The sequence below is a fragment of the Lipotes vexillifer genome, unplaced genomic scaffold, assembly GCF_000442215.2.
Source record: "Lipotes vexillifer unplaced genomic scaffold, Lipotes_vexillifer_v1.1 scaffold613, whole genome shotgun sequence".
NCBI lineage: Eukaryota > Metazoa > Chordata > Mammalia > Artiodactyla > Lipotidae > Lipotes > Lipotes vexillifer.
The window spans coordinates 334,121-347,494 of NW_006792345.1; the positions used below are offsets into that span (position 1 = coordinate 334,121).

General features: G+C 48.8%; 2 protein-coding genes across 2 annotated transcripts in view; one reads left to right on the forward strand and one right to left on the reverse strand.

Annotated features, from left to right (window-relative positions):
- The window catches only part of SQSTM1 (sequestosome 1), a 12,314-nt gene extending 2,590 nt beyond the window's left edge, over positions 1-9,724 (forward strand). Inside the window, exons 3-8 of the mRNA XM_007465505.1 lie at positions 821-1,050; positions 1,146-1,287; positions 2,088-2,168; positions 7,160-7,374; positions 7,637-7,832; positions 8,834-9,724. Of these exons, the coding sequence (XP_007465567.1) occupies positions 821-1,050; positions 1,146-1,287; positions 2,088-2,168; positions 7,160-7,374; positions 7,637-7,832; positions 8,834-8,991 (1,022 nt within the window). The 3' untranslated portion in view covers positions 8,992-9,724. The remainder of the gene's footprint in view (positions 1-820; positions 1,051-1,145; positions 1,288-2,087; positions 2,169-7,159; positions 7,375-7,636; positions 7,833-8,833) is intronic.
- Positions 9,675-13,374, reverse strand: part of MRNIP (MRN complex interacting protein) — a 17,621-nt gene continuing 13,921 nt past the window's right edge. Inside the window, exons 6-8 of the mRNA XM_007465504.1 lie at positions 12,112-12,199; positions 11,736-11,837; positions 9,675-10,384 (exon numbers count right to left, since the gene is read on the reverse strand). Of these exons, the coding sequence (XP_007465566.1) occupies positions 9,899-10,384; positions 11,736-11,837; positions 12,112-12,199 (676 nt within the window). The 3' untranslated portion in view covers positions 9,675-9,898. The remainder of the gene's footprint in view (positions 10,385-11,735; positions 11,838-12,111; positions 12,200-13,374) is intronic.

Sequence of the window (13,374 nt, forward strand, 5' to 3'; positions counted from 1 at the left end):
CTGGCTTGAGGTTATGGAGACGTTCCCCTAAAGAAGGGGAGAGGAGACTGAAGGCTGTTTAAGACAGGGCCATAGTCATTGTTGTGCTTGGCCTGAAAAAGGAGTACATGCCCACCACAGGGCATGCACTGTGGGGTCGGAGGGTCTCTGGGTTCACTTTAAAAAAAATTAATATAATAAATTTAATAAATAAATTTAATAAATTTATTTATTTTTCATTTTGACTGCATTGGGTCTTCGTTGCTGTGCGGAGGCTTTCTCTTGTTGCAGAGACGGGGGCTGCTCTTCGTTGCGGTGCGTTGGCTTCTTTTGTTGCAGAGCACCGGCTCTAGACATGCAGGCTTCAGTAGTTGTGGCTTGCGGGCTCTAGAGCGCAGGCTCAGTAGTTGTGGCACACGGGCTTAGTTGCTCCGTGGCATATGGGATCTTCCCGGACCAGGGCTTGAACCCGTGTCCCCTGCATTGGCAAGCAGATTCTTAACCACTGCGCCACCAGGGAAGTCCCTGGGTTCACTCTTGATTGTGCCCATGAGCTGAGGGTTTATTTTAGTGCAGGGCAAAGCCAAAGCCATGCAGACACAACTCTCTGTTGCTTTGCTCTTGCCTGGGCCACTCATCCCCAGGTCACAGGCGCAGGGATTGAGAACCTCCTAGCAGGCTCTGAGGTTGTGTTGTTGTTGTTACTTAAGTGAATTTGCGTGGATTCGGTGTCTGAAGGGTGGCATAAGGGACCTGCGGACTGTGATGGCCCCACAGTGCTGACAAGCAGGAGTCTTCCGTGGCTCACAAAGAGTGTCATGACTTTCTGCCCTGCCTGCAGAGAAGAAGGAGTGCCGGCGGGACCACCGACCCCCGTGTGCTCAGGAGGTGCCCCGAAACATGGTGCACCCCAACGTTATCTGTGATGGTTGCAACGGGCCAGTGGTGGGGACCCGCTACAAGTGCAGCGTCTGCCCTGACTACGACCTATGCTCTGTCTGCGAGGGGAAGGGCATGCACAGGGAGCACAGCAAGCTTGCCTTCCCCAGCCCCTTCGGGCGCCCTTCTGAGGTGAGTGAGACCTCCCTGTGGGCTCGGGGTGGGTGCAGGGTGGCAGGAGCCCCCTGACCTGGCACCACCCTGCCCCTCTGTCTACCCCTCCCCAGGGCTTCTCTCACAGCCGCTGGCTGCGGAAGCTGAAACACGGGCACTTTGGGTGGCCTGGCTGGGAGATGGGCCCACCGGGGAACTGGAGCCCACGTCCTCCTCGAGCAGGGGATGCCCACCCTGGCCCCGCTGCAGAATCAGGTGAGGCTTGTGTCTGCTGGCCTCTGAAGGGCGAGATGTGAGGGCTGGCAGAGCTGGAGGGCCTTGTCTGTGTCCTGAAATCCTGTGTGCCTATGGCTGGGCTGGGTACTTCATGGCCATTCCTGGCATTTAATCCTCACAAAACCCAGCAAAGTGTGGAGCATTATCTCCATTGTACAGGTGGGAAAACTGAGACGCCTAAGTGCCCAAGGCCACTAATGCACCTGCCCTTGCCCACCTCCTCATGCTGCCCTCCGAGGTGGTCCTCACGTATAGACGGGAGGCCCCCTCCAACACCTGCATCTCCGCAGTGTACTCCCTTCTCTTTTATGCTGTCAGGAAAGTCAGAGCCAAGTTTGCACCAGTCTTTTAAAACAGTCCCCAAGTCAAAAACTTACATATAGCTTGCATTCTGAACTTTTGGATTCTGGTTTTATTCTGATTTTATTAATCTTACTGTGTCCTTTGGTTCACTTCATCTTTAGAGACAAAGATGGGGATGTTTGATTCAAGTAAATAATATTTTATACTGTATGTACTGAGCCCCCTGCGGAGTACCTAGGCACCAGGAACACAGATGAAGGGGGAGCAGAAGGGGAAGTGGTTTGAAGGACGAAGGGGCCCAGGAGGTGGCCTAGAGAGGGAGGGAGAGAGGGAAGCACTGGAGTGTAGGCTGCTGGGACAAGGCCCCGGGGGGAGGGCTCCTGGGATGAAGGTGACAGGACTGCAACAGGTATCAGTCATTGAGAGACATGCTTTGAATTAAGTGTATCTTTGTTTTTGTTTCTTTAAAATCAAAGCTTCTGGTCCATCGGAGGATCCCAGTGTCAATTTCCTCAAGAATGTAGGGGAGAGTGTGGCAGCTGCCCTCAGCCCTCTGGGTAAGTGGTTGCCTTGTCGGTCCTTTGATATCAGCAGAGCATTTTGGTGGCCAGTGTGTAGGTGGCTGTTTTGTGGCTTTCACTTGGGATACTGCAGAGGAGCGGCAGCTGATGTGTGCTTGAGACCAGTAAAGATTTGTTGCCACATATCAAACTTTGCCAAGTGCTGCACCACAGGCCACTTGAAGTTGCATTCCCTGATAGATTCTTGAGCTTTCCACACGAAGTGTGGAATCAGCCAACGTTTGGTTGGAGTAATCCCACTAGGGAGGGTGACCAGGCTCAGTTGCAGGGCTGGCCTGTCATCTTCTGCCTGTTTGTCCTTTGGGAGAAGACCAGTCTATATTTCTCCTAATGTGAGTCTTGAGGTTTCTTCAACGACTTGGGTGAGTAGTTAGTTGAGATGCCATATTGCCTTTCCTCCCTTTTTGCACCCCCCAACCTTTCCTGGCGCTTCCTGAGTGCTGGTCTTATGCCGGTGCCGGAAAGAAAGGAGTAAGGGAGGAAGGTTCTCTGTGTGCCACCAGGTTCCCAGTGCGCAGGCCCAGGGTAGGTGTCTGGGTGGATGAGCCTCCATAGTGTGCCCGGCCTGAGGCCAAAAGCTCCAAGAATTTAGAAAGCACTTGCTGTGTTTTGGCAGCAAGAATCAGTTGATGAAGGTGATTATGATGAATCCATGATCTTGGACTAGAAAAGAGCTCATCTTTGTGACTGCAGTGGCAGAAAGTGCCCACCTGGTCTGTCCAAAAGTTGTGTCCATGTCTGAAAGAATGCTGTAGGAGGGTGCCCAGCCCCACCTGCCATCCACCTTGTGGCTCACAGAGCATGACTGCCATTGCTTCCAAACTGAGACCATTTCTGTTCACACTCATTGAAGTAGCTTTGAAGCAGCAGTGACATCTCGGTATTGCTGCTACCTGAAATAGCTCAATTCACACATGGTTTCTGTACTGGAGTTAAAGGTTCTTGAGAGAGTGAGGAAAAAGAATTGCTATATTTAATGCTTTCTAAGGAGGGTAACAGTGGAGTAGTGATGAAATAATTGGGAGATAGGTTATCCCTAAACCCTGCCACTCACTTAAGACACAAGTGAAAGACATAGTAGAATTTTAAGAAATTCCAACTAATGGGTTGCTACTTAGGGGCCATGGGAAGTTTTTCTCTGGAAGATAGTAAATGGACAGTGGTTCTGGCTGAGTTATCAGAATCACCAACAAAGGGTTGGGGTTTTTTTTTGTTTTTTTGGTATATAATTTGGTGTATGGAAACTATTAAAACTATTCTGAAGAACAAAATTTTTCACTAAAAGAATGAATGAGATGACCTGGGAAGTCACAATACCAAGTCTAGGTTCAGGCAGGGGACTTTAAAAGAGTGCAGAGTCCCAGGTCCCTTGATTCGGTAAGTGGGTCTTGGGTAGGGCCTGGGGTCTGTGTGTTCTGAAGGCTTCTCAGGAGACTCTGCGTCACGCTTGCTCTCCATCCCGAGACCCATCTGAGCTTATGAAGTGTTTCAGAACTTGACCTGGATTCCCTACTCAGGACACAAGTGCTCAGAGGTCTTTTGGGATAAGGATTAAGGCCTTTTCAGATCTTTCGAAGTGGATGGAGTTGGTTTCTACTAACTAGGGAGGAGCCTGGAACCCTACAAAACAAGAAAAGTTTCAGTAAAATATGCTTTTGAGTAATTTCCATTGACAAGAGCCGTTCGAGGAATGGGTTAACTCTGTTGGAGTTATGGGTATTTTCCTTTCTTATGAGGAACTAACAGGATGACTTACTCTGCTAACTGCCTACAAGGGACCATTTGTTCTCAGAGCATGGGCCCAGAGGGCATGTAACCACTGACACCCTCCCAGAGGGCAATGTGTGCAGAGTCAGTGGCTTTCAAGTGCAAACCTGAGGCCTTTTTTTGGTAGGTGCTGTGAGAGCCAGCTGAGCAACACCGTGAAGCCCAGGGTGGAGGTCGCAGTCACCGACACCTAGGATGTAAAATAGCAGGGCCCTTCCTCATCATGGGGTCTTCCATAAATGCCCCCACACAGAGGCTTTGGGGACAGCATGGCAGAGACTGGTACAGTCTTGTAAGCCCTGAAGTCTCAGATTATCATTAAGTTGGAGAAACCCTAGTTCAAAAATCTCAATGATCCACTTACAGAAGCGTCACATCATTCACCCATTTGGAAAAGTGAGAAAGTATATGGGTATTCATTGTACTGTTCTTCCAGCTTTTCTGACTGCTTGAACCTTTTTCCTAATGAAAAGCTGTGGGGGAAATGGAAGAAGAACAATTTAAATTTTGTAGATGGGGCACCAGTAGCTAAGCCTGCTTTCATCTCTGCTTGCTCCTCAAACTCCACTAAAATGATAGTGAAGGGATTAAACAAAAAAATATAAAGCATCATGGATAAAGAACAAGAGAAAAAAGTAATAAAGGACAAGATAAAATGAAGTAATCAAACTTTGGAAGATGGGAAGTGGATGGAGGACAGTAACCAACAGAGTGGAGGCATCAGAAACCTATGCACCTGCATAGTGATGCCACTGAGAAGCAAGACTGGCTGTGCAGGGACCAGAGAAGGCCAGGGAACCAGGGGAGGGGTTGAAGACACCTATTAAGGATCATGTAGGGACTTCAAAGTCCCAGTCAGCCAGATGCTGGCCCTTGCCAACCCTTGCAGGAGACCTGGTGTTTAATTTAATTGCTGGAGCACTTGACCCAGGGAAGCTTCAGAGGTGGGGACACTAGGGACACAGGGCAGGGTGAGGCACCAGCCTGAAACTGGGCATCATGAATGAGAGAGTCCAGCAGAAGCTGGGGAGTCCCTGCTCAGGAGAGGCTGAATGCACCAGAGGAGCATCTGACAGCTCTGCCACCTAGGATCCCAGTACTTGGCTGGGCACCCCGTCACCCTGCAGTTGGGAGATAATGACGGCCCTGGCCCCATGGAGAGTGCTTCCCATCATCTTTTCCTTAGTACCTCGTTAGGATCAGACAGCTATCGATCACCAACAGTTTGGGGAAAACCTCCATGCACGGGAAAGAAGGAACTTGAGGAAGGACTTAATAGGGAAGAGAATGGTAACATCCTCAGTGAGATACAAAAAAGTATTTGTATCCATGAAAAACAGGATACCATAAAAATGATAACATAAAGGAACAGAATAAGAATGTTCTTGGAAATTAAAAAAAAATAGAAAAAAGACAACTTCAAAAGAAGTCTCAGATTTTAAGATCATCTCAAGGAAATATTCTAGTAGCAAAACAAATAGAGGCAGAAGGAGAGAAAAGATGAGATAATTTGAGGATTAATCTTGGAGGTCCAATATAGGATGAAGGAATTCCAGAAAGAGAACAGAGTATACTGTAGGGAGGAAATGAACAAAGAATACAAGACAGTCTCTTGGCACTAAGGACATTAACCTCTGGATTGAAAGGGACCCCAAATGCCTTGGACAATGACTTAAAAAACACCCCACACCAAAGGTTATTGTCAAGTGTCAGAACCCTTGGGATAGAGACTCTGGAAACTCTCCAGGTTGCTATAAAAGCTTGGGAATTCAAGGAGCACAGCAAGAGCTGGAAGACAAGTGACTTCAAAAGGCTCATCTAAAATGGTTTTTCAACCTCGAATTCTGTACCCAACTAAAATGATTGTGTGGGAGCAGAACAAAGTTGTCAGGAATGCAAGGGTCTTAATCATCTTTCCTGGGCTTGAACTCCCTTTCTCTGGCCAAAATGAAGAAATAAGCCCAGAATGAAGAAAGAGGTGCTTGAAAATGGTACCCAACACATGAAAGAGTGACAAGAGGAGTTGCCAGGATGGAAGGAAAGGTGTAGCTGTGCCTCTGGCCCCAAGAGCTGCCTGTCCAGGCTGGAGCTGGAAGCTCCATGCCCGCCAGGGTTGGTCTCCAGGGAAAAAAACAGAACGGATGCGGTATCTGATACACTTAACCTGTGTTGTAGAAAACACTATAGAGAAGCTGTGGGAGAATAAGGGGGAAGTTAGCAAATGAAAAGGAGGACATCGTTACTGCTACAGAAACAGACTGTAGAGTAAATAAGGCCAGTACTTGGCCCAGCAAAGAACAGTATTTATGTAGTGGCACTAATGTAAACACTGAATGCTGTTTTTACCAAAACTTGAGTTTGTGAAAGGATAGGGGAAGGGGTGGTAAAGTTTTGATCTTCCAGAGTAAGAAATAAGCAGTAAACTTGAGCAGTCAAGAAAGAAAGAGCATTTGTGGGTTGACAGCTGTCTCTGGGGAGTGGGCCAGGCTGTGTGGCGGGGGGGCAGGGAATCTTCTATAGAAGACTGTAGTCTTTTTTTAAAATTTTATTGAAGTGTAGTTGATTTACAATGTGTTAATTTCTGCTGTACAGCAAAGTGACTCAGTAATACATATATATATTCTTTTTCATATTCTTTTCCATTATGGTTTATCACAGGATATTGAATATGGTTCCATGTGTTATACAGTAGGACCTTGTTGTTTATCTATAGTCTTTTAAAATTGTTTGACTCTAAGCTATGGGCATGCCCTTTGAGAAATTAAAAATAATTAAAAACATAACCCTGGTGATTGTCCCCTCCCTTCCCCTCAGTGAGCATGTGCCCCAGTGTGAGAGACTGGAGGTAGACACGCCAGCCAGTGCTTGCAGCCTCATGGGCTTTGCACAGAGCTTGCACGGGCTGTCTGCCCACCTAAACAAAATCTGCGTGTTCAGTGTGCATGTTTTTCACATCACTAGGCCCCTGCATGCAAGTGCGATGCTTTACGTGGTCCTCACCACTGTGGCACGGGTGGTACTGGCCACACGTGGTATTTGGCTCTCACCCTGTTCCAAGGGCCTGGCCCTGCCTGCCTGCTGTGCAGCCGCTGTCCTACATGGTTAGGGGAAAACAAGGTCTGTTTATGGACTTTCTGGCTCTGAAGCTCACCTGGGATGCTAGCTATTAATCAGGTTTTTGTTTTCTCCTTGGCTTCCAGGCATTGAAGTCGATATTGATGTGGAACATGGAGGAAAGAGAAGCCGCCTGACACCCACCTCCCCAGGCAGCTCCACCCCAGAGGAGAAGTGTAGCTCTCAGACAAGCAGCTGCTGCTCCAACCCCAGCAAGCCGGACGGGGACGTGGAGGGCATGACACAGTCTCTGGTGGAGCAAGTGAACAAGATTGCTCTGGAGTCGGGGGGTCAGCCTGAGGCAAGCACCCTCCCACACCATCCCCAGGTTGTGGCCGCCCAGAGCTTATCCCAGCAGCCCAAGCACAGCCCTTCCCTGGCACTCACACAGCCAGAGGGACCCATTTCTGTTGCAGAGTGTCGGTGGCATTTAAGTTGTTCTGTGAACCCTCCACTAGAACTTTGTAAAGCAAAAGCCTCTTGCCAGTCCTCCGTGCCCTGACTCTCCCAGGCTGTGGTCAGGTGGCCTGTTGTCCTTGTGCTCATGGGGGGTTTTGTTCCAGGAACAGATGGAGTCTGATAACTGTTCAGGAGGAGATGATGACTGGACTCATTTGTCTTCAAAAGAGGTGGACCCGTCTACAGGTGAACTCCAGTCTTTACAGATGCCTGAATCTGAAGGGCCAAGCTCTCTGCACCCTTCCCAGGAAGGACCCACAGGACTGAAGGAAGCTGCATTGTACCCACATCTGCCACCAGGCAAGAGATTTCAAGTATTTTGTATTTCTATCTTTTCCGTTCAGAGCATCCTATCACTTGCTTTTAGCAACACAGAAAGACATCATGTTCCGTACTGCATGGCTTGTCTGTTGACGTAAGAGAAAATTGGGAGTTGGTTTTGTCCTCTGTCTATACTGAGCTTTAGTAAGCTCAGCTTTCTAAAACTTAACATCCAGACCCAGAATTACGAAGGCAGATGTGATGTGGTGGCGGCACTGGCTTTGGAACTACTAAAAGTGGACTCGGGGTCCATCTTCACTGTTTCCTCATGGAAAGTGCTGACCCTGGAGCAGGGGTCCTAGCCAAGGCTCCGGTAGGAGCCAGGCAGGAAGCCACCGTGTAAAGTAGGTGGCGTGGAAGCAGTAGGGTCGGGTGGAGAGTGTGCCAGCCTGGAGAACTCACACTGAATAAAAGAGGCCACTCACACCCTGCTCTGGTTCATCACTGTCACATGGCAGTGACTTTTAAAACAGTATTCAAGTGGAAATCCATTCTGTGGGCCAAATTTAGCCCTTGGGCTACCAGTATTTATCTTCTCTGCCTTAAAGCAGGGAGTGGCAAACTATGCCCTATGGGCCAAGAATGATTTTTTCATTTTTATAATGGTTGGAAAAAAGTCAAGATGGGAAAATTGGATGAAATTCAAATTTGTGTTCATAAATGTAAGTTTTACTGGAACACAGCCATGATCATTTGTTTACATTGTTTGGCTGCTTTTATGCTTGTAACAGCAGTGTTGAGTAGTTGTTACGGGGACAAATAGCCTGCAAAGCAGCTTAAAATATTTATTCTCTGACCTTGTATAGAAAAAGGTTGCCAGTTCCTGCCTTGGAGGGTCCCTGTGAGGGTTAAGACCTTGTAAAAGGGCCAGGCCCTGCAGGCCCTGGGTACTTGCTGGCTGGACAGGATGCTGCCACATAACAGGTCACATTTGGGGCCCAGTGACTCTTCCTCATGGCTGTCATTACTCTCTCTGGCAGAAGCTGACCCCCGGCTGATTGAGTCCCTCTCCCAGATGCTATCCATGGGGTTCTCTGATGAAGGCGGCTGGCTCACCAGGCTCCTACAGACCAAGGATTATGACATCGGGGCTGCCCTAGACACCATCCAGTATTCAAAACACCCACCGCCGTTGTGACAAAGTCCGCTCACCCATTCTGTGTCCCCTTTCTTCTCTCATAGTTGTGTTGAGCCTAGTATAGAACCCCAGTGCCTCTGTAAGGGCCAGTTTCTTTGCATTTTTCTTCCAGAATCTGGGTGGTGGGGACGCACAAAGCCATTTAGGGCACTAGAACAAGTGACACGAGGGGGTAATTCCAGCCAGCTTACTGTGGGCGCCTGCCTCCTTGCAGCCGGGGGTGCCCGGCTCCTTGTAGCCGGGGGTGCCCCCCCTGGGGCAGAGTGAGAGACTCCTTGCTGGGGAGGACGCAGAGGCCACACTGCATCATATTCCCGCTCTCTCCCTGCAGGATTACACCAGCAGTCCAGAATAGATCTTGCCTAATGTCCTTCTGCTTTTTTGCTTTTTTTAAAATGACTATAGTACACTGACATGTAATTGATTTTCTGCTAGAAATCTGATATACTCTGAATTTGGCTAGGGTATAGCCAACATTCTGTTGGGGCGGATGAGGCTGTGCTGTAGTGATTACTAGAGGGTAGGACAGCTCAGGACTTTGGCTAAACATCTGGGAATAAAGAAGGGCTGACAGGGGAACTGATGTTGTTCACTGAGTACTGCCCGTTTCATAACTACTGTAATTCTCTCATTTCCCAATGTGTCAACTGCTTTTAAAGTAAGAAAATCGCTTTGTAGTCATTCTGTTATATTTGTAAACAATCTTAATTAAATGGTATAAGCACTTTAATCAGAGATGGTGCGATGAGAGATGATCTGTTTGATAGTCATGTTTATTGTTGGTAGTTCCCGTAAGTCATCCTTAGTCCTACTATTTAAAAGCAACTTGGGGAGCCCTGTTTCCAGTGGCACAGAGGAGAAGGGCTCTCTTAACAAATACGTCTACATTAGTAACATTAGTTTCAACTCACAGACGGTCATCAAAGTCCGCTCCAGTTTTAAAGAGGTCACACAGTCGCAGGAGTGAGGAAGGCTCCTGCATCCCTTTGACCAAGGCCCCACCCTCTGCCCAAGGGCCTGTGCCCCCTGACTGCTCAGGGGTCTTTCCGCAGAGCCTCTTGGGCCCAGGCATGGGAGTGTGTGTAGCCTGAGGAAGCTGGAGTGCACCAAGGGTCCTGCAGAGGCCTTCCCTTGGGGTCTGGGTCCTGGGGGTCCCCTGCTCAGTCCGTGCTGCTCGGGCTGGCCTGATGCCTCTTTGCAGTGGGGTCAGGGGCTCCGTGCCCAAATGTGAGCTATTTCCAAGTGGTGGAAGAAATTGTTTCCACTTAGGAGACACGGTCCTGACCTGCTGGGCAGGACACGGTGGTTCCCCCCGAGGAATGACGAGCTCCCTGGTGTCCCAGTCCTCACGACTGCTTCCTTCTTTGACCTTCCCTGTCAGGCCAGTGTGGTCCTGAGGTGGAAACACAAGATGATGGCTATGTTCTCCATTCAGAAGAATGCCCAGCAGGCTCAAGGGACAAGGAGAGGAGGTCCTGTGCCTGTACTAGTCCTTGACTGTACCTCTGGGCGCTGACACTCTGCTCTGTGCTGTGTACTATTCTGTAGCCTGGCAGGCTAGGGACATGCCTTGATTTTGACGTTTTGCAAAGCACAGCAAATAAATGCCCTCTCCGTCACTCCAAATCCTCTGCCAAATTCCATGACCAGCCTTCCCAGAAAAGGAAGATGTTCTCCTGTGATCAGGGTATGTCATGGGGACCTCAGCATCAGGTGAGGGAGTGCCTGAGGGGTGCAAGCAGGAAGGGCCCTAGAGACCACCTGGAAAGACCATGTGCTTATTGCCAGGCAGCTGGGAAGGTCTCTCTAGAACCACGTTCAGGGTTTTGAAGCTGTAGAAGTGGCTGCACAGAATACCCCAGGGGACATGACAGTGACAGAGGCCTGGCTTCTCCCTTCTACCTCAGAAAACGAGGATGCATTGAAAATTGGGTTTCACTCCTAGAAAAATGGTACAGATGAACCGGTTTGCAGGGCAGAAATAGAGACACAGATGTAGAGAACAAATGTATAGACACCAAGGGAGGAAAGTGGCGGGGGGTGGGGTGGTGGTGTGATGAATTGGGCGATTGGGATCGACATTTATACACTGATGTGTATAAAATGGATGACTAATAAGAACCTGATGTGTATAAAAATAAAATTCTAAAATTCAAAAAAAAAAAAATTGGGGTTTCACTGCCTACAAAGGAATTTGCAAGCAATGACAGGAGGGACCCTGCATCACCACCCCCAGGCAGTATGGAAGAGGCTCTGTGGGCAGTTGTTAGTGATTCGAGACTGCCAGCTCTGCCACTGATTTGCTGTGACCTCAACTGAACCTTCACCAGCCTTAGTTCCTCACCTTCAAAACAAAACAGGCTTGTGGTAAGAATTAGTGCATAAAAAATGTTTAGCCCTGGGACTGGTACATCAGTTAACTGTCACACTCATCATAATTTAGAGATTCAGGGCCACATCCTTACCTGGGGGTCACATAGCCAGTTAGTAGCAACACCAGAGTTTGATCGCTGCCTCTTGGCTTTGGACGGGCACTCTCCACTACTGTCTGAAGCTGGCCAGAACGACCCTGGCCTATGTTGGGGCATGGCAGTGACAAATGCCTGGCATGGCAGAGTTCCTCTGCCTGGGTGCCTGTGGCATAAAGCAAAGCCTGCATTCTGCGGCCTGGAAGGTCTAGGTTTGAAGCATCAGGAAGAGCAGATCCTAGGTGAAGAGAGTGCCTCAAATGCATAAGAACCTACCTGGATAAATGAAGGTGACAGTTCCTCAGAAACCCAGGGCAGGTCCCAAGCTGAACAGTCTGACAAAGACCCGGTACTCCATGCAGAATGAAGGGAACGGTCCTGCTGCAGAAAAGCCCTACTGGTCAACCTTGATTGCCGCCACGGCATCAAGCTGCCCTTTTGACCCCGAGTTAACATCAGTGACAGGAGGAGCATGGCAGGGCAAAAGTGCAGGCCAGAGAAAGGAGTTGGCTTAAGACACAGAAAACAAGACACCCATGTGGGAAGTTGGGCTTTTAGGGGGTGTAAGTCTGATACTTTAACTGTCCACAAAACAATTTAAAAATCCTGCGTCTGCTCAATGGCCACTGGGACACTGTCCTCAATCACTGACCTTCAGGGACTTCAAGGTGACCTCACAGTTTCTGGAGTCCTGGACATTAGGGCTGCATGGAGGCTGGACTGTGCTCTGGCTCCATTTCCTGGCAGAGGAAAAGTGCTGTCAAGAATCCAGTCTTTCTTGTAATTACAATGGAAAAGAATCTCAAAAAGAATATATATATATAAACGGAATCACTTTGCTGTACACCTGAAACTAACACAACATTGTAAATGAACTATACTTCAATAAAATTTTTTAAAAAAAAGAACCCAGTTCTACCATTGAACAGTGACCCTTAGTCTGACTTGGTGGTCTGACACCTAGCACAGGTAGGGACCTTGCCATCCCTTATAGCTTCCCAACTGGCTGCTCAGCTTCTGTGCCACTGCCAACAACAGGTTGCCTAATGACATCTAAGGCAGTCCATTTCTCTGCTCTATAGCTTGTAGTTGCTAGAAAGTTCTTATTCTGAACTGGAATCTACCTCCCAATAGCATCTGCCCTGGAAGAGCCATCCTAATCTAGATGAGGCAGTCTCTCAGAAAACTCACTGAGGGACTTCCCTGGTGGTCCAGTGGTAAAGAATCCGCCTTCCAGTGCAGGGGACACGGGAATTAGGACCCCGTGTGCCATGGGGCAAGCAGGCCCGCACGCCACAAGTACTGAGCTCACACGCCGCAAACTACAGAGCCCACGCACTCTGGAACCCGCATGCCACAGCTACAGAGACCACACACCCTGGAGCCTGTGCGCCACAACTACAGAGAGAAAACCTGCATGCTGCAAATAAAGAAGAGAAAACCCACATGCCACAACTAGAGAGAAGCCCGCGCACCACAATGAAGGGCCCGGATGCCACAATGAAAGATCTTGCATGCCTCAGTGAAGATCCCGAGTGCTGCAACCAAGACCCGATGCAGCCAAGAATAAATAAATCAATCTTAAAAAAAAAAAAAAAAAGAAAGAAAGAAAACTCACTGAAATGCAGATTAAGACTGGAGAAGAGACCCATGAAAGTCAGGTCTTTCCTGCTCTCAGCTAAAGGTTCCCAGGCCTGTCGGCTTCTCTGGCCCCACTTCACTTTCTCAAACTTGCCCTTAAGTTCTTCCCCGAGGTCAGTGCAGTCTAGACGTTCAGAATTAAGTGAGCATCATAAAAGGCACCCCCACTGGAATCCTGCCTAGCCCTCACCTCTGCACTGGCTGCACCTGGTGCCTGGCCACACCAGAGGGCCTGTGGTGATGGCGCCTGCTGGCTGACATCCCTCAGGCTTCC